Here is a 24630-nt window from a genome sequence, read left to right as displayed (position 1 = left end):
CTCCTGGGCTTTGCCATTTTTAGACATCAATGTCTCAGAACATCTTGGCCTTTTGCCATGGCTTATGTCTGTCTCATTGAAATAAAACAGAGCTTCATCCCATGGTGGCACAATAAACGTAGTTGCCAGTGTGTAACAAATTAGATGTGGACTAGAAACTCATTACAAAGGTTGACTCTTGAAACGTTTTTGACATGTTGTAGACTGATATTCCGTGGGAGGGCAAAGGTGGCAATATTGTACACGTTGAAAATAATAATGGTTTAGAAATTTTATGGAAAAACAAAAAGGAACATGGAGATACAAGGCATCTGTAATGGTCCTGTCGTGTTTTGTTTTCCCTGTTTAGTGTTTTCCTTCATGTCTGCTCCTCTTGTGTCTTCCAGTTTGCTTTGTTTACTTCCTGTGTCCTGTGCCATGTGCTCCTTTGTTTGTTTTGCCATGTGTTTAGTTTTCCCCTTGTGCTTTGTGTTTACCGGCCAGTCACCTGTCTTTGTCTCCGCCCCATCTCCTTATTTGGTCTGTGCTTCCTGTCTTGTTAGTTTTCCCTCCGTTTCTGTTTCCACACCTGTTCCCCGTTATTGTCTTGTTGGTCTCGTCCAGTCCTCTGTCTTTCTGTTAATTAGTGTTAGTTTAATTATGGTTTGCACCTGTCTCTTGTTTTACCTTGATCATTGTCCACCTGTGCCCTGTTACCCCTGTGTATGTAAACCCTCTGTCTCCTCTCAGTCTTTGTTGGTTATTAGTCATTGTGTTACACACGGTTAGTTCAGTTCTGAATAAAGATTCTTGTAAAGATTACCTTACCTTACCTTGCCATACTTTGCTCTGCGTTTGGGTCAAGCTCTCCCCGTGGAACCGTGACAGCATCCTTTGCAGACCTTCGAGAATTGTTCTCTCACCTAAAACACAATAAGAAGTTGTTACTCGACAACTGTTATGGAAGTGGGGAGGTCTAGAGGGTCACAGTAAAATGCATGGTTTGCTGCAGCTATTTACTTTGCTAAGGGGCCCACCGTTATTGCAACAGATAGATAGATAGATAGATAGATACTTTATTGATCCCCAGGGGAAATTCAAGGTCTCAGCAGCATACATACAACACAAACACATTCTTTAACAGCAGAAAGAGTAATTAAAGTATATAATATAAAAACACAACTAAGCAGTAAGGACAGTAGAAGATAAAGAATATGCTAAATATACTAAAATACAAATTATACTAACACGTAATACAATATATAACAATATACTAAAATACAAATTACAAAAATACAAATTATACTAAATAACACTTAATCTAAATCAATTCTAAAAACAGTATCCACATAGTGGTGATTAATAAATCAGAGGCGCTTGCAATGACTGAGGCAGGGACTGAGCCTGTGATTCTCTGTGCATAGTAAGGTATGGTAAGGTGCTCTAAGGTGCTCTGTGTGAATGAGTAAGTCAACAGTGCAACAATGCAGAAATAAAGTAAAGTCTATATATCTATATATTTAACTATTTAAGAAAATGTATAAGTGTGGCCACAGTTCGGCTGTGGCATGGAGGAGGGGGGGGGGGGGGTTATGCATATGTGCTAATGTGCTAATATAGCACGCAAATAGTGAGGCATAAAGACAGTGGTACAAGTGGCTAGTGGACTAGTGTTAATTTTGTCACCTATTTTTAATTTAGTCTTAGTCTTAGTCTTGTGACGAAATGTCCTTTTTAGTCTTTGTCATATTTAGTCATTCAAATATCATTTTTGTTAGTCAAGTTTTAGTCAACTAAAAGTCTCGTCATTTTAGTCTAGTTTCAGTCAAAAGAAAACTAAAGCTATCTTAGTTTTAGTCAAAACATTTTAGTCTTTTTTTATAACAAATTATTTCTGATTACCATTTAAGTCAAATAGTGTTTCACACATCTCAATTTTCCAACAATATTATGTGTCCACAGGGCTACTCGACTGTTATAATTACTCATTCTGATTTTTTTTGTCAGTCAGTACATGCACAGGTAAGTCGAGCTACAGTTATAGCTCGGCTGGGATTTGGCCATAGACAGTAAAAGATTTGACTGGACCACTGTCATGATCTTCATAGACCAGTGTTTCAGTGTCCGCAAGCTATCCCAAGTGGTCCACGAGCAGACGTGGTAAAATATAATATAGATGAGTTGTTTGCAATATTGAACCAACTTGTATGTAAATTCAAACTGTTCTACAACACTGTCTATGTCAGATATGCCAGTTTAAATCATATGAATCCTCTGACACAATTAAACAAAGTGCAAAGACAATAAGCAAGGTGGTTCAGTGAGTAGGCTATTGTGTAGGCTAATATACTGCTAGGTCAATTTTTTTTCTTTTTAGCTAGGTGGTCCGTGCGTTTCTTTTTTATTGATTAGTTAAGTGGTCCTTCATCTGAAAAAGTTTGAGAAACACTGTCTTGGACCAAAGTATGAATGTTTTACTCCGCCACGCTAGATGGCGATATGCGCCCAAACGCAACACAAACTCTCAATCTTAGCTAACTTGCTAGCGAACTTTCCATATTAGCTTACTTGCTAGCAAACTTTGCATCATCAGTGTAACTAGTTAAATAGTTGACATTACTTGCTGAAACTTTTCGTATGGACTTTCTGGGGGATGTTAATTTGTATATGAGAGAAGCTTCAACTTCTGGGTATGTAGCATTGTGGCATAAAGCCTAACTCTGGCAGAAATCTCCGGTGTTTTTGTTCCATGTAGTTTCCTGCTGCAGCCACAGGGTTGCAGCAACAGCACGTAGACTAGCCTACAGGAAAGCTGCTGTGCATGAACCATGAACTCATTCGTAATATTTTGAAAAGGTAACAGCTATTCTGTCTTCTCATTTTGTAGACGAAAATGGAAGAGAAATTTTATCTTAGTTTTTATTTCAAGCAAAACATTTTAGTCTCGTCTTTTTTCGTCAACAATAATGCATCTTAAGATAGTCTTAGTCAGTGTTTCAAGACATTAGTGCAGTCTCGTCATCGTCTCGTCTTAGTCATGGAAAAAAAGGTTGTTGACTAACATTTTTCCTCTCGTCTCGTCTGACGAAATTAACACTATAGTGGACAGACAGTACCAAACATGGAGGGGGTTAAGAGGCAGACAGACTATGTAGAGAAGTCTATCTCTCCTCTTCCCTTAAGTGAGGCATTGAACAGTTCAATGGCCCTGGGGACAAATGACTTTCTCAGTCGCGAAGTCTCCAGCTGATCAGGCTCTTCTGCTTAACAATAGTGCTGTGGAGTGGGTGACACTCGTTGTCCAAGATGTTGATCAGTTTGTTCAGGGTCCTTTTGTCAGATAAGTGATGTATGCATTCTGCGTCGTAAATCAAGGGGATTGGGAAGGGTTTGTGCCCTCCCTAATTTAAGAACTTAAAGAGGGTGTCAGTAACAGCATTTTTATTTATTTTATGTATTCATTTATTTATTTTGTTTTTTGGGGGTGGGGTCCAAAGTTGTACTTATGCTCTACTTGCTTATCTACTTTACTCACCTCCTCATTAAGGACACAGTGGATCAGAAAGATGGTTCCCTGCTGGGAGTTCAGAACATGGAAGAGCAATGCCAGGACCGTGTTGCCATGATGGAAGAATCCTAGTAGCCAGGGGCCTCCGATGATGAAGAATTGGGCCACAGTTTTCAGAACCACCACTCTTTTGACAACACAACAGCAAAGTCTTTGGGTCAACGCAGATTCTTTGTTATAGCATGAAAAAGCTTGACATTGTAGACCTTGGCTAAGATGCCCCATAGATGTTAGTAGCCATCATAATGCTAATTGCTTCACTTTTCTCTGACCTGAAAAAAGGGCACCCCCCCCCCCAAAAAAAATAAATAAATAACTCACAGGCTTTATGCAGGACTGAGAATAACAGCGTCTTTTTTTTAAAATATATACACAAAGAAGTAAAACACTGAAATACAGCACTCAATCACCTTAACTTATCATTATTTTAATGCCCTTAGTGGTATTTATCTTGTTCTATCTTGTATTTATCTCTTGCCTGGCAAGATCTTTGAAATGACCCCTAAAATAGCCTATGTTTTTTTAGATTACAATTATTTAGCATGCAGCTCTAATCCTGTACTTTCTAGCATGGTCCTCTCATCTCATATTTGGTGATCATCACTTAGGCCTTCCTGTCCTGTGCCTCCTCCTGGTCCACATTTTCCTCACATAGTCTGGAGGCTTGTGACTGCTCATCACCTTAAATGTAATTATGAAACATTGCCATTAGTAGGCTAAAATATGAGTCTGATTAATTAATCAATTCGTCTACAGTGTCATGTCATCTTTATCACAGTGCAAAGTCTCTGTCTCACCTGCTGGTTGCTTTTCGCAGCCAACCCTGCAGTGATTGCTGCCTCCCTGAATTGTCTCTCCCTCTCCTGAATCTGACTCTTTTCAGTGGGCATCTTGGCTTCAAACAATACCCAAAATACTAGTGATAGGATTTAGGCATTTAACCATTTTGAATAAAATAATTTATGTGATGCATTACTTCCATCATTCATTCTTCTTGCTAAAACGAAATGTGAGAAACTATCGGCAGACATGTAGCTTAGTTTGCCTAATGCCTACCAAAAAAATAGTAGCCTATAGGCTATAGCCTACGGGCTGCTTCTCTGCAAGCTATCTGTCTGATTATTTAGGCTAAACGTGGCAAACTCAGCCTGGATTTATGAAGATTTTAATTCATTTCATAAAACTTGAGGATGATCGTTCGTTTGTTATACATCACAAACTCACCTTTTTCGACAATGTTGAGTCATCTTATATGACAACCCCGACAATCTCCTTCTAGGGCCGCTTATGCAGGCTCAGCTCAGGTGCCGGTCGCATGCAGCGCTGCAGCCACGTAAACAGAGTTTGCCCTTCCCCTACTGACTTTCACTTTCGGTGCCCGAATGGAAGTGAATGAGGCTTTGCGATTTTTTTTTTTTTATCTAGGCCTACTTGAAATTCTGCATCCATTGTACGATTTATTTATTTATTTTCCCCATTGGAAGGGCAACATGAGTCAAGAAGGGCATATGGGCAGTTGCCCGGGCAACCTGAGCAACCCCCCTGTGCACGTCCCTGTTGTGGACCCAAGTGAGACTTACTGTCATGCTTGCTGTGCCAACCCTGTACGTTCAAACTGCTCACACTTTGAGACAGCCGACTAAAATTTCTGACATGTCAGACATAAAACCCCATATGGCTGGAGCTGAAACATTGATTGCTAGCTCTTCTAATCAGGTACCATGTTCAAACTCTATGACAAATCTGATAGGAATTCGGCCTGATTTTAGTGTTGGTTGGGTCTGACTGAATCTGGGTTAAAACTCCCTACAGTTTGTAACATTATACTGGGAATATTGGTACTAATAAAAAAAAACTACAGGATAGTAAGAGCTGAACTGTTGTTTTATTTATCCAATTTCCACCACCACTAAAAAAGTGGGCCGGTCTTGGACCTGAAACTCCCGGGCTGAAAAGTGGCCCCACTCCGGCCCTGGCGTGAGTGTATGTGTGAGCTATGTGTGTGTTTGGTGTGTGTGTGAGCTATGTGTGTGAGTGTATGTGTGAGCTATGTGTGTGTTTGGTGTGTGTGTGAGTGTATGTGTGAGCTATGTGTGTGTGTTTGGTGTTTGTACGTGTGAGAGCTATGTTTCTGTGTTCTGTTTGTGTACGTGTGATAATACTTTCCATATTACTTCATGTGTATCCTGTCTTTTTTCCCTCTTACTGATCTGTCTTTTCTTCCCTTAATATTTTTGATGGTTGTCTTATAAATTAATGTGCTATTGTATTGTTTTTATTCTTTGCCAATACTGTATATCTACATTATTGACAATGAAGGAACTTCGAAAGGAGAGAAAGAGAGAGAGAGTGAAAGAGAACGAGTGAGAGAAATAGTGAGAGAGAGAGAGAGAGAGAGAGAGAGAGAGAGAGAGAGGGGCATTCTTATAGGAGGCCAACCTGGACACATTCAGAAGAAGGGCAAATTAATATGCAAAGTTAATAATACATTCGTAACCTTCTGTGAGTAACCTAATAATGTCAGCCATGGCATATCTTTATCATTGACACTTTTATAGAGTAGCATATTTTTTTATTTACTTACCAATGAGGAAAATGGTCCAACAAACAGAAATCGAATATAAATTTAGAAAGTATAGACCGATAAGAAGTCTAACTAAGTATATAGAACTATCAGAACTAATTACTGTTTTTAAAAGTTCTATATACTTAGTTAGACTTCTTATCGTTCTATACTTTCTAAATTTATATTAACTTTAACTTCTTTGGTAAATGCAACAATAATTATGATAACAACGACACCACTACTGGTAGTAGTATGTAGTATGTCTACTACTGCTATAAATAATATAAAATAATAGTATGTACTTACAAACACAGTGCCATACAGAAACCCTCATTGTATTTCGCCTGCACAGGTCCGGCTGTGTGTCAGTATGCAGTTACAGTCATCTGATGACAGGTGTGTCAAAAGAGATGACAGAGATAAATGATAGTGTGTGTGGGAGAGAGACAGAGAGAGAGAGAGAGAGATGAAAGATAAGAGAGAGTTTGTGTGTCCCAGAATATGTATGTTGCGTGTGTAGGTATGTGTGTCTGTGTGTGTGTGTGTGTGTGTGTGTGTGTGTGTGTGATAGAGAGAGAGATAGAAAGAGAGATCCACATTTTTGTTTAAACATACCCATTACAATCTGGTGCAAATCATTTTTATAATACAGTATTGTAGTATAATGTATTGAAAGTTCAAGCTAAAACACCAAATAATAGGGCAGAGTTAGGCCGTTACAGTATCCATTTTGGCTTTACCTATTCAAAAAAGGTACTTACAATTCTGGATGCACCTGAAATCTACAGTAGTCCCCAAAACACCTTCCAGTTTGAGGCACTAAAAACCCAGGAACTGAACCCAGAAATGAGTCCCCTCAGCCAGCTGGTACTGAAGCTCACTAACTATCACACTCAGGCCAGTTCTGCTTCCAAACCACAAATTTGTGTCAATAAAATCATCAAACAAGCATTATATATTTTACATAGATGTATAGATAGATTATAAATTGGCAGAGTATCTCATCTCTCTCAGAGATACAAAGCAGAGGCAAATCCTGACCAAGTATAGGGGCCTATGCCAAAGACTATCTTATTGTTTATGTATTTTGTATATCCTTTCATAGATTAAAACATGTGTTCACTTTCATTGTACCTCCTCGAGTCTTTCTGGTAGAAATGGAAGCGTCAGCTTTAAGTTCTGTCAGGAAGACTCAATTTGTCACTCATTCATTCATTACTTCCGACCAATCACCAGTCTGCATTGGTCTTTATAATGACATGACTTTGCACCTGCCTGCTGCTTTCAGGTGCCGATTTTTCGATGTTCCCATCCTCCCTCCCTAACGACCACCAGTTTGGCCTTAAAGGGGTAGGTTATGCTCCTGCTGTCTCGTTGCAGCAGGATCTGCAAGGGTCTGCACACTCAGTGACCTGGACCGAGGATGGGGCCTATGCCAAAGAATATCTTATTGTTGCTCATGTCTTTTGTATATCCTTTGATGGATTAAAATGTGTTCACTTTCATTGTACCTCCCGAGTCTTCCTGTCAGAACTGATCAACACTGGTTTTTCTGGGCTCTGAGTCCCTGTGTAAAGGTTGAGGGAGATTCTGGTCTGGTGGCTTTCCAGTCACTTCACGAATAGAAAGAGACTCTCATTTCATCTATTTGTGTCCGGTTTGTTCAGGGGAAAACAAGCTTTGCATACAGCAGAGAACACCAGCCACACACATCAACACACCACTCAGAGGAACAATTAACCCCTGTGTTAAAAACAACAACTATGACATAACTTTACATACATAAGTGCAACACCAGCCATCAGATCATTTATCTGTTGGCCAGAGAAGGGCACATGCAAACCACCACACCTAGAGATTGACATGTTTTATCAGTTAGCTTATGGTAAGTACCAGAGGTGGGACCAAGTCACTGTTTGGCAAGTCACAAGTAAGTCCCAAGTCTTAGCACTCAAGTCCAAGTCAAGTCCCAAGTAAATACAGAGAAGGGCAAGTCGAGTCCAAGTCCAAGTCTCATCAAAGCCAAGTCGAGTCCAAGTCCAAGTCCCAATCTTTTTCAAGTCCTGAACAAGTCATCAGGTACTCTTCACTTAATAATGGCATTATTAGACTATCGATCATAATTTTAACACTTCCATCTAATCCACAGAATTTTTTTTTATAAATACAGATTAAAATATGTTCAATGTTTCTGTCTTGAAATCTTTTACGATATATGCATGCGCATACAATATACACATGTGCATACCTGAGTAATCTGTACAAAACGGATAGCTACATGACAAATAAAAATATTGTTTTTCCAAATTTCGGAGCCCACTGTAAGGATGAGTAATAATTTGACTAATGGCATTTCACTGCGCTAGGCCACAGATTTGCCTGCAAACAATTTATTAGGCTGTCTGCCAGTGGCGACTCATAAGGGAAGCCAAGGTCAACACTTTTATATTATTTAAAAGATAATAATGACACAGTAATTTTGTTTTAAAGTATTCATTTCTTAAGAAATACTACACATGTGATGCTGTTTATCTCATTTGTAAATGGTGCACTGTCACTTTAAGCCCATTGTGTGCCACTGTCCACACATTCTCATAATGATCTTTTTTACCAGCTCCATTCCTATGGCTAGTTCACAAACTCAAACATTGTTTGTGCCACATGAATAGCACAATATTAACAATGATAAGCATTATATTAAGTTGGCACAAACAGCTTTCATTCCTTTGGAAATAGATGCATGTATGACATGATGCTTGCTTGACATTTTCTGTTTGCAATTAAATGTGAATTATGAGCCTGGTAGCCAGTAGCCACCTAGCTAGCTGAGTGGAATGCGTTTCAATCGGCATATCAATGTGCTTCATGTAAACAAATTATTGAATAGGCCTACTTCAAGACTCACCATTTCCATTAAACAAAGGCAAAGACAACTCTTCATATTCTTGTCCACTTTCCAAATCACAGTGAGTGCAGCCTATGTCATAGTGACCTGGATCTCATAGTTTATAACAGTAGTGAGAACCGGATAAATCCGAAATTTCCCCAAATCTCGTATTTGTTGCCTTCATGATTTCCTTTTATACGTTTCTTATATTTAAAAGAAAATATCAATCATCATCAACAATGACAAGCCAGCTGGAACCTGCCACTCGTTTTCTCTCCCTCTCGTGCGTGCTTAGATGGGGTTCTCAATTAAATGGAGTAGGCTAGCATAAGTTCAAGTTGGATCTTAATGGAGAGGACTCGAAAAGTATCATCTTTATGTAACATGCTGTTGGTGCATTTTGACATTGTAAACGTTCTCTAACAAGAGTGCAAATCAGTTTGCAGTAAAGCTACTAGTTATTAGCTAAATGTTGGTCGTTTCTCTGTCTCTTGGTGCCCTACACACAGTGCGTAACGCATGTGGGGGTAGCAGCAAGCACTGAACTGTGCTCTGGACTGGCCGCTTGTCTCCGCTATTTTTTTTATTTTTTTAAGTCGCGGAGGGAAAGCATCTCTGGGGTGACTGGTCCACGATCAGGAAATTTAGTTTTTGACTCGAGACATGTCAAGTCGTCACAAGTCAAAGAGGCAAAGTCCGAGTCAAGTCTCGAGTGAATAGTATTCAAGTCCAAGTCGAGTCGCAAGTCATGCCGAATTTTATCAAGTCAAGTCTGAAGTCATTAAAATCATGACTCGAGTCTGACTCGAGTCCACATGTCTGGTAAGTACCCCATATATATATATAGACCCATATATACCTATGGCCAATAATGGACACATACCGTAACATGGAGGCTACACCGGGTCCGCCACTGAAGAGTTCCATTCCTGCTGCAACAATTAGCTTCCACTATAATCAATGGAACTGACTACACCAAGAAGTGGGTACATTCAAAAAATTAGGCTAGTTCTCTAGAACTATTTTTACACTATGTGAATGTAGCACTTTAGTGGCGGACCCCTGTAAATCTAGCTGCAGATTTTATCATGCCTGTATCTATCTATCTATCTATCTATCTATCTATATGATGACCTACAGTACCCCCATAAAACCAGACAATTGTTGTGACTTGTGTGCACTGTAATTTCCCAAATATTACACACACTGTGAATCACCTGCATGGCAGTGTTTAATGCAAGCTAAAATAAATAAATACATGTGAATACATATGTGTATTCATCAAAATCATGTATTAACCATATATTATTTTATAATACTCGATTGTCAAAAAAAAAACAACAACATTCCAAGTAGTTACTGGTGTTAATATATCTGATTTCTTGACCCCAGCTATATGCTGACATAGTGGTATGGAGGCAGAGTTGGCTTCCAGGCACGGTTGGAAATAATAATCTAATTCAAAATAGTGTGTTACTACACTCAAATTCTGATTAGAAAGTATTACTGTCATTTTCATTAGAAATACTGATACGTAACTCACTCAGGATACGTTAACTAACAGCTGTTTGACATTGTATTGTCAGGAGAGAAAAGCTGTATGGCTGAGTTAACTTACCCAAGTGTGTCACCTAAACTAGCTACAGTAATTGATTTTGATATTTGCTCATCTTGAAATTACACCCTGAGACCAGTCAATATAGCTTCGAGTGGGCATAATTTATGGAGACACAGCTCTCCCTACAAGATGAAGGGGGCTACAGCAGGTGGTTTAATTAGTTCAGGTAAAAAAGAGGTTGAGATCGCAAGTTCAATCCCTCATTTTATTGAAGTTGAGGGCCCATTATCAGACTCTTCTTCAGGAAAACAGTAAATATATTTACCAAAAAAATATTAAAATGGCACCTATCGTATACAAAAACAGATAATTGCCACGTTAACACATTTTCTTACCAGTATGAAGTACGACACAAGTTAAGGATTCGATCAAAGCTTATAGTAATGATGAGCCTGGTTAACACCAGACCGCTTCTTAGTTAAGATTGAGAGAGGGTCTTGAAAGGCTTCACTGACTTCCGACCTCCAGGGGCGTAACCCACAGTGAAATTTAACTTAAATTGACACATTAAACTCTTACTAAATCACTTCAGAAGTGCAGTAAACACATCTTTCTTGTAAAGAAAGGTTTTAAAGAAAATATGCACAACGGCTCTATCTGTTACCATGTCCGCCGTATGCTGGATAAGTGATTGTGATTGGATCCTGGGTTTTTGGTGATTTGGCAACAGGCGTCAATGGACTCCTTTCCAGACAGACCTGCAGAGCAAATTCAAACTAGCTAACAGGTTCGTCTGGGATCACCATCGCATCATGGCAGTATGACAAGCAATCAATCAACCAATCACACACTGAAAAGGTACATTAGCTGTATTTGCAAAAAAAATAAAAATAAAACTGCACTCATTTCACACATGACCAATAGAGACATTTAATTCAGTTTGGGTAATGTGATGTTTACTATTTTTCCCCATTTCCAAAGTTTTATAGATGTTTTTTTACACAGCTGTAACAAATCCTGCTTGAAATATGAGGACCATGATCGTAATGATACTAACACATCCAAAGAAGGTGGGCTTTGGCCAAGTGCCAATAATCTTTCTACTTACATTCTGAAATAAATAGGCTATATTTGCAAATGAAATCGGCAAATTAGACCCAATAAAAATAAACCTATTCAATGTGAATGATGTTATGTTTAACATTTGACGCTGTATTTGAAAAAAATGCCTTAAACACAAAGACTGATTTAATGTAATGTGGTTTATGTTAATATTTTGTTGCATCCAAGAATAAAAACATATACTGTATACACAATATAATTAAAGGAACCATATGTAAGATTGTGGCCAAAACTGGTACTGCAATCACTTTCAAATTACTATAGAGCGGTGTAACCCCTCCCCCTCCCCCCTGACTCGAGGTTGCCAACCCGGATGCCACTACTGACTTTGTGATTAGTAGATAGGTAGAGGGTTGCGCATCAGGCCAAAACACATGACAAAACACAACATCAACATCAGTTGAGGGCTGCAACTTCACTTTTTAAATAGCAATATCCCGGCCAGACTAACTGTTGTCAGTGATATTAGTATTTGAAATGAACATGATTTCTTAATGTCTAGTGACATATCAGGGCCATTTTATGATTAATTGAAATACATGTCTTACATATGGTTCCTTTAAATATAATTTAGCATAAATAAACACATGGATGGCCTTGGTCTTTATGGGCCACAAACCCCCTTGAGGTAGAATGCTGTTTTAGTGATTGCACTGTGACTATGTGACTAGTGAAAGGGAGATTTGAGTCCATGAGAATTTGAGACATCTTGGCCAAAATTGTGTATTTCAGAGCCAGAGAGTCAAGGTGTCTAATGGCAATTCTCTACTGCTGGTCCAACTCTTGCTGCTCATCCCATTTGGCTTTTGCTGCCAAAACCCAATAAGGTCTGTTTTCTCTTTCCTTCAAGGAGAAATCAGGCGAATTTTCACATAGATCTCCATTTCCCAAGGTCACCGAGAACTGTCGGTGGCGAAACCCCCCCCAAAAAACAAACGGTTTTACCTAGCTCGAGTTGCTACAGCCAGGCAGCTACAGCGCTACACTCTAGCGGCACGTACATGGGAGTTCACAGGTATTTCTTCCAATTACTGTATTTGCTCATTTACTTAAAAGATTGGCACAGTGACTCTATTATGCATGCCATCTGATGAGAGAGCCAGACATATCTGTCCATAATACCAGAGAGATGAAGGCTATAATGACAATAATGGCAACAGTCCCAAATAGAATGACCGCAGACCCATACTTTTCCCAGAATCCAACGTCCTCCTTCACCTCCACTGTTACCTCAGCGGGCTCAAGTGTCAGCTTGCCACCCCGTCGCAATGGACACAAGAATGGGTAGAGTGGCCTCTTGTGTCCGCCCAGCGAAAAGATGAAAATGGTTGACCCCCGGCCTTTCCGAGCATCTGAGAACGCCACCTTCCAGATGCGCTTGTAAGAGCCCTCGTGGTGGCCCATATTGTACAGCAGCTTGACTCTGAGCACCTGGAGGGGCCTGGGGGAGAAAGGAAGCCTGAGTGGGGTGGGAGGGGAGGTCAGCGCAAAGTACTGGTCGTTCTTCCGCTGTATCGCCCAGAAACCACAAAAAGGGGACACAGAGAGAGGGACCCCCATGTGAAAGTGTCGCCGTGATGTCACGCCCACCATCCAGTCTGAGGAGTCGCCGACATGAACATCCCAAACGTGACAATCCTCGTCAAGGGCCTTGGAACCCATAACTAAAACGTAGCACTTGGACAGTGGAGAGGTGGTGTCTGAAATCGCCGTGGCTTTGACACTGGTCAGGTCATCTGATAGGATAATGCCGACTGGAGGGATGTTGGGGTCCAGGATCACTGGGTCTTTTGGTAAAGAAATGTAACATTATTTCAGAGGAGAAAAACAGGAGTGAACGACAATTGTTTCTGACGAGAGACACAATGCAAAGGAAGAGAAACAGAGAAACAGTGTATGGACTCCAGCGGCAGTCACAGTGCTCTTTTGTTTATCAAATACATTACTTTGATTGTACAACATACTGTATTTGGCATTTTAACACATGCTATTACACTAAGTACAAGGATAAGTATATAAGTATAAGTATAAGTATATATACTCTTTTGATCCTGTGAGGGAAATTTGGTCTCTGCATTTATCCCAATCCGTGAATCACACTCACCGCTCGGGGAGCAGTGAGGGGTTAGGTGCCTTGCTCAAGGGCACTTCAGCCGTGCCTACTGGCCAGGGTTTGAACCGGCAACCCTCCGGTTACAAGTCCGAGGCGCTAACCAGTAGGCCACGGCTGCCCATCATGTAGAGATTGGTTAAAAAATAAGAACAGCAATGGTAATTGAAAAACCCAAGGTCAATCATTGAGTCAATGTACTCACTTCTGTAATAAACTCCGGGTTCACTAACTGCATTGTTGGTGCTTCGTTTTATGTGTAGGGACCCTGGGCAACCGTTTTTGAAGAGATAAGACATTGTGACATGAAATGATATGAAATGATATGTGTACTCACAATAGGGAGCAACTTCCTTCATCTTCTTCCAGACATTAAACCTCAGGTTGCCAAGTCGTCGAGGGACATCAATCATAGCCCAGGGACACCGGGCTGGTTCTGGGGGACTGAGCTTTGTACTGAAGTGGAGGAACACACACACACACACACACACACACACACACAGAGAGAAACAAAGAGAGAGAGAGAGAGAGAGAGAGAGAGAGAGAGAGAGAGAAAGAGAGATTGGTACCTTAATCACCCTTATGGTTCCATGTATGAATGGTTTAGTTGAACAGACACAGATTTGCTGTCCACCTCATCATAATGGTGTCGAATTCCTAAAACACACATCACACAAATTCACATGAACACACACTCAATACTCAGACATACTACCTACATGTTAAATTTGTTTTTCAATTAGTTACTAACTGACCCTTTGTCAAGTTCTGCTGTTATATGTTACTGTTGCTAGGTTAGATAAACAATGGCTATGTGGAGTCAATTCCCAAAGAAAAGCATCGGAAACCTGTAGACTAAGCAGGTATGTAGTGATTGTAAAAAAGCATGTTTTGTTAAAGTTTTGAATTCCCACTTTCTCATTTTCTGTGCCAGTCGCTTCGTCTCAGATGGCGTACTTCTGTCATTGGAGTGCATATATTTCAACAGAATAGTGTCGTCTCACATTGAACACCAACTCTGTACACTTAACGGAAATGACGATCGTAGAATATAACTTCGTTGGTGTCCTCTATTCGAAAGTGACATGGTCGTAAATGAATAGTTTATGTTATAACTTGCTTGTACATCTGAAAAGTGTTTTCCAGTGCTACTGCTCCAGCTTTCTCAATCGTGCTTATCACGAGTTTGAAAATGCTCCTTCCCATTCTGCTATGTAGCCAGGATGGCATAGATGGCAAAGTGTCCACCATTCCACACTCAACTTTTTGATCGTTATGAGTGAACCATCCGGGGACTATCAGTGCATTTTGTGTCGTCGGAATGTTCAGCGTGAACGCACTCATGCACTTAAATTAGGTATTGTGAAGTACACTATTTGAGTGTATGAGCTTACCGCACGATTTGTTTGTTTAACTCTTACAGTAGTGCATTAGCAACAGTAAACATGGGTTGGAGCCCTTTGATTGGTAGATCAGCAGACAAGCAGATAAGCAGACCGATCAGAAGAACAAAATGTCAATTAAACACTAAAAAGTAACTTAAATTAAAAGTTTACTTTAAATTGCAACAACACTAGCGACAACAAAGCTTTGTAGAAATGCCCCCCTAGTCAGGCTAAGTTCATTACACAATCTGGCCCTTATTGCATCAAGTCAAGACTGGACAAAGTTAATAGCCACCTGCAGGAAAGTGATGTCATCTTTCTGCGCCATATCCTCTGCTTCTTGTACTCGATTGGAGAGGAGGGTGACCTCGGCCTCGATGGCTTCGCTCGCTAACTGGGTCTCTCGTATCCCAGCATCCCTCACGGCCTCCAGGCGTGCCTTCTGTTCCTCTTTCAGAAATGTGAAGAGCTTATCGAAGTCTTTCCGTATCTGCACCTCACACTTTTCCACAACAGCCTAGTGTAAACAAACAAACAAACAGCCTGAAGTGAACAAACAAATACAAACAAACAGATTCTATGGTAATATTGAAATGGAAGGTTGTACTGTTTTTGGATGACTGGCATAATGCTGTAAGCACTATGCACTGCAGCCTATTATTGTATAAGTATGGATGGGAACTTTGAAAAGATCAACCTGAGTTGATTACCTTTATGTATGCTGTTGCTGTGTGGCCTTCAGCTGATCCACTTCTCAGGACATCCAATCTCTCCCTCAAAGGTTCTATGGCAGCTGTCAGCCTTCCCTGAGTAGGACAGAGAGAGAGAGAGACAGAGAGAGAGTGAGAGAGAGAGAGAGAGAGAGAGAGAGAGAGTGTGAGAGAGACAAACGCACAAGCATTCACAAAATCTCAACAACTTTCAACCACGACACAGGAAATGTCTTGTAAATCTCTTTTTGCAGATCTCAGCACAGATAATTGATGTCAAAGTGCTTCCTCAAGAAAACACTAGTGCTTGCATGACAGCCACAGCAGTCTTAAAGCCAAAAGAACACAGCCTTGCTTGAAACATGGACGGATTATGAACTTCTGGGCCCCTGGGCCCAGATGTATTAAGGGCCTCCCACTAATTGTAACATGTGTGTGTGTGTGGGGGGGGGGGGGGGGGGGGGTCTCCTCCCCAAGAAAATGTTTAATTTGTTTGATGTGATTTCCTGTATTCTGGTGCATTTTGGGGATAGTCAATACTTTAATTCAATTCAATGTGTTGATATTGAGGCAATGATTCCATGCGAAGGCCCGCCCGGGTAGAAGGTACGCCCGTGCAGTAATCCATCCCTGGCTTGAAATGTATTTTACTTATATGATATCCAAATGCGTGAATAATTTTCTGTACTCCAACCGTTTGAACAGGAACTACAAGTTCTTTCATTTATACAAGAGTTCCACATTCTTAGATTCCAACATTTATTTACCACTGACGAATCACAACGTGGTCATTTACTGCTTATTACACTTCTATCTAGTAACATATGTGGACATTCAGTGCTGTGCCAAAGTTTTCACCACTTTTGAAATGCTAAGAATACTTTGAAAAGAAAATGCAATTAACAATAGGGTCATTCCACGTCAATTCAACCAGGGCCCACGCACTTAGGTCTCAAAAAATTCTGAAAACATTACCATGTGTACCTATGTTATCCAGGAGACACACTAAAATTACTCTTATGTAAGATCAATACATTTCCCATGCCCATGTTCAGGGTGGAAAGTGAAAAAGAAAGATTTGCATAAGACAAGTCAAATTGATGTTTTTTTAAAGAAAGGATCATGGAGAATAAAGAAAAAAATATAAAAAAATGTTTTGCATATTCCCACAAGGTGTTTGGGTGCTCTGAAAATAAGAACCAAAAAGATTTTTCAGACTTGTAAGGTCTGGTGTTCAGACCCTGAAGGAATTTATTTTCTGTTCATTGTTTTTTTGTGAGAGTGTTTCTACTTATCTCAGTAAGGAAAATAAATCAAGAGCCTATGTTGAGTACAAATATGTCTTCTGAAGGCCTAAACAGAGTCCAGCCAAAAACTCCAATAAAATTTGTATCAACTTTGAGGGACAGCTATGACCATGCAGGATCATCCAGACCAAACGTGATGATTTTGCTACATACTATTCCTATTTATGTACCAGCATGCAACATTTGAGCCTCCTACATGGTTTAGTTCTTGCACTGTGGGCTTGTGAACTTTGACAAAAAAAAGAGGCCCCCTCCCCCTGTAAAACTGTCTGTATCTTGGAAAGTATTGATCTTACATAAGAGTAATTTTATAGTGTGTCTGGTAATTTTTTCAGAATTTTTTGAGACCTAAGTGCGTGGGCCCTGGTTGAATTGACGTGGAATGACCCAGTATAAATGCAGTAAACAAAACATAGAAATACATAAATTGATTTCAATAGTGAGGAAAATACCACACAGTGGCGCCGACATAAGTGTGGCGTACTTCACTTCCGACATTAGTTTACATCAGCGTCAAACTGTCATCACTGCCATGTAGATTAAGATTCAGTTCTAATTTGTCAGAACGGTTCAATAAATTCTATTGTTTATCCAGTGCTTTCCAGTTAAAAATGTCGGCGCTGACGTGTTTGCTAAATGTCGGCGCCTATCTGCAGAGTGCTTAAAACTTTTGCACTGCACCTTCCAAATTAATAAACACTGTTCAGTTACATCATTGGGGGCAGCCGTTGCCTACTGGTTAGCGCTTCGGACTTTGGACTAGCGCTTACGGCCGGTTTGAACCCCGACCAATAGGCACGGCTGAAGTGCCCTTGAGGCACCTAACCACACTTTTTTCACTGCTCCCCTAGCGCCGCTGTTGTTGCAGGCAGCTCACTGCGCCGGGATTAGTGTGTACTTCACCTCACTGTGTGTTCACTGTGTGCTGAGTGTGATTCACTAATTCACGGATTGGGATAAATGCAGAGACCAAATTTCTCTCACGGGATCAAAACAGTATATATACTTATACTTATATACTTATACTTAGATAGGTTGTGTGTGTGTGTGTGTGTGTGTCTGTGTGTCTGTATGCGAGAATCATATGAAGTTTGAGTGACTCATATTCTGTGTTTCACTAATTCACGGATTGGGATAAATGCAGAGACCAAATTTCCCCCAGGGGATCAAAACAGTACTTATACTTATACTTATATACTTATACTTAGATAGGTTGTGTGTGTGTGTGTGTGTGTGTGTCTGTGTGTCTGTATGCGAGAATCATATGAAGTTTGAGTGACTCATATTCTGTGTTTCACTAATTCACGGATTGGGATAAATGCAGAGACCAAATTTCCCCCAGGGGATCAAAACAGTACTTATACTTATACTTATATACTTATACTTAGATAGGTTGTGTGTGTGTGTGTGTGTGTGTGTGTCTGTGTGTCTGTATGCGAGAATCATATGAAGTTTGAGTGCCAAAGATCCCCTAGGGGATCAGAACAGTACTTATACACTGACCTTGTGCTCCTGCACTGCTCTCTGCACAGGCAGCATGCGGTGGCCCCTGTGCCGGCTATTCTTACACTGGGAGCAGACGGGTTCCTGGTCCGTCTCACAGAAGAGAGCCAGCTCCTGTCCATGCTCGGGACACAGCCTGGTCCTCTCCTCTTCCTCCCTCTTCTTCCTCCTCCTCATCTGGGCCTCGGTGGCCTCTCTCTGCTGCTTCAGGAAGGCCTCCTCTGACGGGCTTCCCTAGAGTCTTTCTGCTGCTGCTGCTGCTGGAAGGACTCGCAGGTGCTCCTCAGGCTGATGTTGGGGACGGGCTCCCGGGGCGAGGGACGTCGGCAGACGGGGCAGAGGTGGCCCTGGCTGGAGCTCCAGTGGCGGCTCAGGCACTCCCGGCAGAAGCTGTGACCGCAGCCCAGCAGCACGGGCTCCCGGGAGACGTCGCAGCTACACGCTGCACGACAGGTCCTCCTCCAGAGACAACACCGAGGCAGCCATAATGGGGATAGAGAGGGAAAGAGTGATAGAACGAGAAAAGGGAAAAGAAGAGAGGAGAAATAGAAAAACAAAGGCTGAGAACGAGAGGGATGGAATAAGATGCAACAAGCTGTCAAGCTATTTTTATTTATTTTTTTGGAGAAAAGACTTACAGGGAGGCTACACCTAAGGCAGAGGCAGCCATCATGAACAGAGGGGGAAAAAGGGAAAGAGAACACAGAGGCTGAGCATGAGAGAGAGAGGGAACAAGAAACCCTGAAAGAAAGAATTACTTAAGGAATAATCAAAAAGCAGAAACAACTTACAGAAAGACAGAGAGATTTAGGGGAAAAGGGAATGGAAATTCAAGAGAGAGAGAGAGAGAGAGAGAGAGATCATTTTGAAAATAGGAGGAGAGAAAGCCCAACAGGCCACTTAACTGCTCCGGCTCCAGCAAAACCTGTCAACTTCTCTGTGCCTTGCAGCTGTGACATGTTTTAGCACGTAATCGCACAAGACAGGAGAGTGATCTGTCGAGACGGAGAGAGTAAACAGCACGCCTATATATTTGCTCAGAGATTCACATTACAAGCATAACTCCCACTTCCACAGAATCGAAAGCAACTGACAACGGCATCTCGCACTGACCAGGAGTCACAGGCTCAGTGGCACAACACAGGAACCAGGAAGTGCAAGCTCAAAACAAAACACGGGGTGGATTAAAAGAGAGCATGGAACGCACTCCTCTGAGTCAGACACACACAATTCAGATGTCTATGTATTCCTCTATAGCAGGAATCCTCCCGGTGCAATGTTTGGTTTGAAACCTTGAAAATGTTTTGAAAGGGCAAATCTTTATTTTGAAACTTGCAAATATACATTTCCACTTGGCATGTGAAGAAATCGATAATAAAGCAGACTTTGACTTTGGCTTTGACTTTTGAGTACACCCCCCTTCCCCCCCCCCCCCCCCCCCACACACACACCTAACCACCATACACACACACACCATTTCATCACCGCCCCATACACACACACACATACTGTAGGTACGCTGACAATGAAGGCTTTGGCTGATAAGGTTTCCTATAGGTTATGTTAGTCCCAAAAAATGCTTTGCATTGCCCAGCACTGACATGAAATGGCACAATTAAACTAAAAACAATGCTTTGCATTGCCCAGCACTGACATCAACTGCAATTAAACTAAAAACAATGATGCTTTGCATTGCCCAGCACTGACATGAAATGGCACAATTAAACTAAAAACAATGGCACAATTAAACTAAAAACTTTGCATTGCCCCCCACGACAGGTTCTTTTTAAATACCACTTTGTACCACAACAGGTGGTGTACACAATGCAAGCCAAGGCAACTCCAAACACACACACTCTCTCTCTCTCTCTCTCTCTCACACACACATACATCCCCTTTAAAGGGTTGAACTTATTAATGTGTGTGTGTGTGTGTGTGTGTAATAAACTGTAACAATAAAGGCAGTGACTATAGACGTTTGAAAACAAAATGTGTCATCCTCTGCAGATCGTTGTGAACTGTTGCCGCACCTGAAAAAAAATAAGAAACCACATTTAGCGAGATGCAGTTGCTTCCTGGTTGGTTTGATCAGGGGATCATGATTTGGAGGGTTAGCCTCAGCCAATCAGCATGACATTTGGCCACTGACATATATTTATGTGGCACCAGTTTTGACATGCTTATTGGTGTCTGCTCATGCATGAGTTGGGCACAAGCATCCTCGTGCGTCCATATTGGTTGTAAAGATTTTGTAGAAGATGACAAATACATGACTGCTAGTGAATTAAGCTACAAATTCTTGACCTACTGCCTGCAATGTTTAGGCTGTATTATATCAGGCTTTGTAGTAAATAAAATAAAAAGTTGGCTAATTTAATGTTGTTATATTACCAATGTTTGCATAACTTGTGATTTGGCAAGGTTACTGACTCTAACAATACATTTAAGTCGATATGTATGTATGTGTCATTCTATAATTGACATTCTGGTTTTCTCACCTCTGCATTAAGAACACAGTGTATCAGAAAGATGAAGGTTCCCTGCTGAGAGTTCAGAACATGGAAGAGCAATCCCAGGACCTTGTTGCCATGATGGAAGAATCCTAGTATCCAGGGGCCTCCGATGATGAAGAATTGGGCAACAGTTTTCAGCACCACCACTCTTTTGACAACACAACAGCAAAGTCTTTGGGTCAACACAGATTCTTTGATATGTAACATCAAAGGGCTTGGGCTTGTTGGCCTTGGGAGAATGTTATTAGCTGGGTTTCTATTCAGATCATTCTTTCAGCATATTTTGAGCTGGCTTGTAACGTCACACTGTTATGTGCATCAAGCGTTAATCCATTCCCCTCTGACAAATAAAATGTGTATTTGCATTAGGAACATTTATGCAAATTTCAAGTGTTTCTTAAGTCAGAATTTTAAAATGCATATTAATACAGTAAGTTGAGTGGAAACCCAACCATTACAGACTCTGATACAATCATGAAACACCCTTGTTTTCCAAAAGGAATATTCTATCAACTGGTATGTAAAACGCATAATTGCGATATTGTCATATTCTGGTCAATAGTCGGATTATTGTTGTGCATGTAAACCTAGACCCCGTTTACACGAAGGGAAAACGCAGCTATTCCCCTGCGGTTTGGCCTCTCGTTTACACCAAAACTCTGTTTTTATCACAGAAAACGATTATTTCTAAAACCTCCAGCCAAAGTGGAGATTTCTGATAACGCCGGTTATGTGCTGCCGTGGGGATAAATGCCGTTTTAGCTTCTTAAACGTCACATTATGCGCCAGAAAATCCTTAACGTCATGTGAGCGCCTGATGTTTACAGTTTCTTTGGCTACTGGTCAGGATTATCATGGATGCTGTTAAGGTGCTACTAACTTTTACTTTTGTGCAAACGCAGGGCTGTAGTCAAGACCACCTTTGTCGAGTCCAAGACAAGTCCAAGACCAGGACTAGTCGAGACCAAGTCAAGACCGAGTCCAAGACAAGACCGAGTCCAAAAAGGTTCGAGTCCGAGTCAAGACCGAGTCCAGGATAGGAAAAAAAGTCTTGTGCATGACAGTATCAAGACAATCATTTTGGGTTATTATTATTATTATTATCTAAAAGCAAAAACAGTGTGAACACACCCAGGATTTGTAAGTGTAGCCATTCCCCTTCTCCAATATTATTATAGGGCTGTCAAACGATTCAAAATATATATTTTGAAATTAATTAATCTCGATTAACCGCAATTAAAAAGTTCCTAAAGACTAAAGCTTCAACATAAATCACAAAATTAATGAGTAACCACAAAGGTAAAAGTAAAACACTTTTATATTATTTAAATGATAATACTGACACAGTAATTGTGTTTTAAAGTATTAATTTCTTAAGAAATACTACTCATATGATGCTGTTTAACTCATTTGTAAATGGTGCACTGTTACTTTAAGCCCATTGTGGCCACGTTCTCATAATGATCTTTTTTTTACCAGCTCCATTGAAATATAGCCTATAGCTAGTCCACAAGCTCTAATATTGTTTGTACCACATGTATTGTACAATATTAACAATGATAAGCATGATATTAAGTTGGTATGAACAATTTTCATTCCTTTGGAAATAGAAGCATGTAATGCCATGATGCTAGCTAGACATTTTCTGTTTGCAATTAAAAGTGAATGATGAGCCTGAGCCAGTCACCTAGCTATCTGAATGGAATGTGTTTCAATCGGCATAATATGCGCTTCATGTAAACAAATTATTGAAGACTTCAAGACTCACCAGTTCCATTACACAAAGGCAAAGACAACTCTTCATATTTTTGTCCATTTTTCAAATCACAGTGAGTGCAGCCTACATACATGTTTATAACTGGTCAGTAGTGGAAATCGGATAAATCCGCAATCTCCTCTAACCTCGTCTTTGTTGCCTTCCTTTTATAAGTTTCTTATATTAAAAAGGAGATGTCAATTATCATCAACAACGACAAGCCAGCTGGAGCCTGCCAATCGTTTTCTCTCCTTCTCGTGTGCGTTCACACGCGCTCTTAATTAAATGGAGTAGCATACGTTCAAGTTGGATCTTAATGCATGGAGAGGAGCCGAAAAGTATCATCTTTATGTAACTGTTGCAGTTGGTGCATTTTGACATTGTAAACGTTATCTAACAAGAGTGAAAAGCAGTTTGCAGTAAAGCTACTATTTGGCTAAATGTTGGTTCCTCTTTATCTTCAGCTAACTCCACAGACAGTAAAATAAACTCTCTTGTTCGCTTGCGGTTTTAGGTTTTGCGGCTTCCGTTACGTGACATCAGCCCCCCACACAGGTAAACACTATTGAGTTAATATTTTGTAACGCATTATGTATTTCAAAATGAATCGCGGCGATTAACACGTTAATTTTGATGGCCCTAAAGACACCTGGACTCGGTCGAGACCAAAAGCCATATTTGGCAAGACCAGTGGCCGAGACCGAGACAAGACCAAGTCCAAATACTAGCGAGTCCGAGACAAGTCCGAGACCATAGAAAAACGGTCTCGAGTCCGGACTCGAGTCCAAGACCGGACTCGAGTACTACAGCCCTGTGCAAACGCTTCTGGCCTGTTTGCATTTGCAACAACTGCTCTACATGGAGGAGCAGAGGCGAAGGATCGCACGGAGGTCAGCATTTTTACTGCTCATGTTAGTCGTTGGTGTCGATTCTGAGGATTTTGATTGGCCAGCATGGCTTTATTCCTTTCCCTACACTGTCACCCATAGGTTTGGCATAGTTATTATGGCGCTCAACAGTGTATTTATGCGGGTTGATGTAAATGACAAGTTTTTTGAAAACAATGTTGTGTGCACGATATTATTATTGAAAACGGAGGGGGGGAAATATTAGTTTCTCTAAATACCCGGCTATGTGTAAATGTGGCCCTAGTCAACCAGATAGCAACAGACCTCAATTCTGTCAAAATAAAAGTCACTGTGCATGTGAGCTGTGACAGCACAGTTAAAGAAAATGTAAGCAATAGTACAATTATCTAGGTGTCCCATGAGTCGATTTGTTCCAAAACACTGTATTTTCACATTTCATGAAAATTGGAAAAGTAGGTTTTGTGTGACCCAGGTAACAAAAAACAACAAATCAACAAAGCCAACAACAAACTTTGCATAAGTAAGTCATCAGGTCAGGTAAGAGTAGGCCTACAGTGTGTGGTAAATTTACATTGCTTACCTGATATCTTTAATCTGAGAATGACCCAAGAAGCTCCACATAAAGCCATTTTCATGCCTAAGCCAGCATCTGAAAATGAAGACAATAAGTAGCCGACTCTCCTCTAACAAGTCCCCTTTGAGTGTGATTACTCGCTCGTAATAGTAACGCCGGTGAGTAGGGTCCTACAGAGTGATGCACATAACCTAATCTAAAGCTAGTTAGCTGTTATATATTT

At 40.7% G+C, this 24630-nt stretch overlaps 2 protein-coding genes and 1 long non-coding RNA gene across 8 annotated transcripts in view; 1 reads left to right on the top strand and 2 right to left on the bottom strand.

Annotated features, from left to right (window-relative positions):
* LOC121719463 (adhesion G protein-coupled receptor E3-like) overlaps positions 1 to 21260 on the top strand; it is a 47066-nt gene extending 25806 nt beyond the window's left edge. The window contains exon 13 of one of the 6 annotated variants that reach the window (XM_042105124.1): positions 21206 to 21260. In XM_042105124.1, coding sequence (XP_041961058.1) covers positions 21206 to 21242 — 37 coding nt within the window. In that variant the 3' untranslated portion in view covers positions 21243 to 21260. Of the gene's footprint in view, positions 1 to 3526; positions 3913 to 21205 lie in introns of those variants that run through there. The other 5 variants (XM_042105125.1, XM_042105120.1, XM_042105122.1 and 2 more) reach the window with 5 other exon arrangements.
* Positions 12016 to 19868, bottom strand: LOC121719487 (nuclear factor 7, ovary-like). Its single transcript, XM_042105183.1, has 8 exons — positions 19601 to 19868; positions 19334 to 19346; positions 18696 to 19154; positions 15886 to 15981; positions 15471 to 15692; positions 14425 to 14447; positions 14128 to 14246; positions 12016 to 13467 (listed from the first exon to the last, which is right to left on the bottom strand). Exons 3-8 carry the CDS (start codon positions 18870 to 18872, stop codon positions 12755 to 12757), a joined length of 1350 nt encoding a protein of 449 aa, XP_041961117.1. The 5' UTR covers positions 18873 to 19154; positions 19334 to 19346; positions 19601 to 19868; the 3' UTR covers positions 12016 to 12754.
* LOC121719714 lies at positions 20622 to 24446 on the bottom strand. Its single transcript, XR_006034330.1, has 3 exons — positions 24414 to 24446; positions 21194 to 21356; positions 20622 to 20725 (listed from the first exon to the last, which is right to left on the bottom strand). It is a non-coding gene; the product is annotated as an uncharacterized LOC121719714 (long non-coding RNA).
* Between the last annotated feature and the right edge of the window lie 184 nt (positions 24447 to 24630).

This window comes from Alosa sapidissima, chromosome 9 (assembly GCF_018492685.1).
Source record: "Alosa sapidissima isolate fAloSap1 chromosome 9, fAloSap1.pri, whole genome shotgun sequence".
NCBI classification, from domain to species: domain Eukaryota; kingdom Metazoa; phylum Chordata; class Actinopteri; order Clupeiformes; family Clupeidae; genus Alosa; species Alosa sapidissima.
Note: the sequence above shows the minus strand (reverse complement) of the source record. Positions and strands in the feature narration are given on the sequence as shown.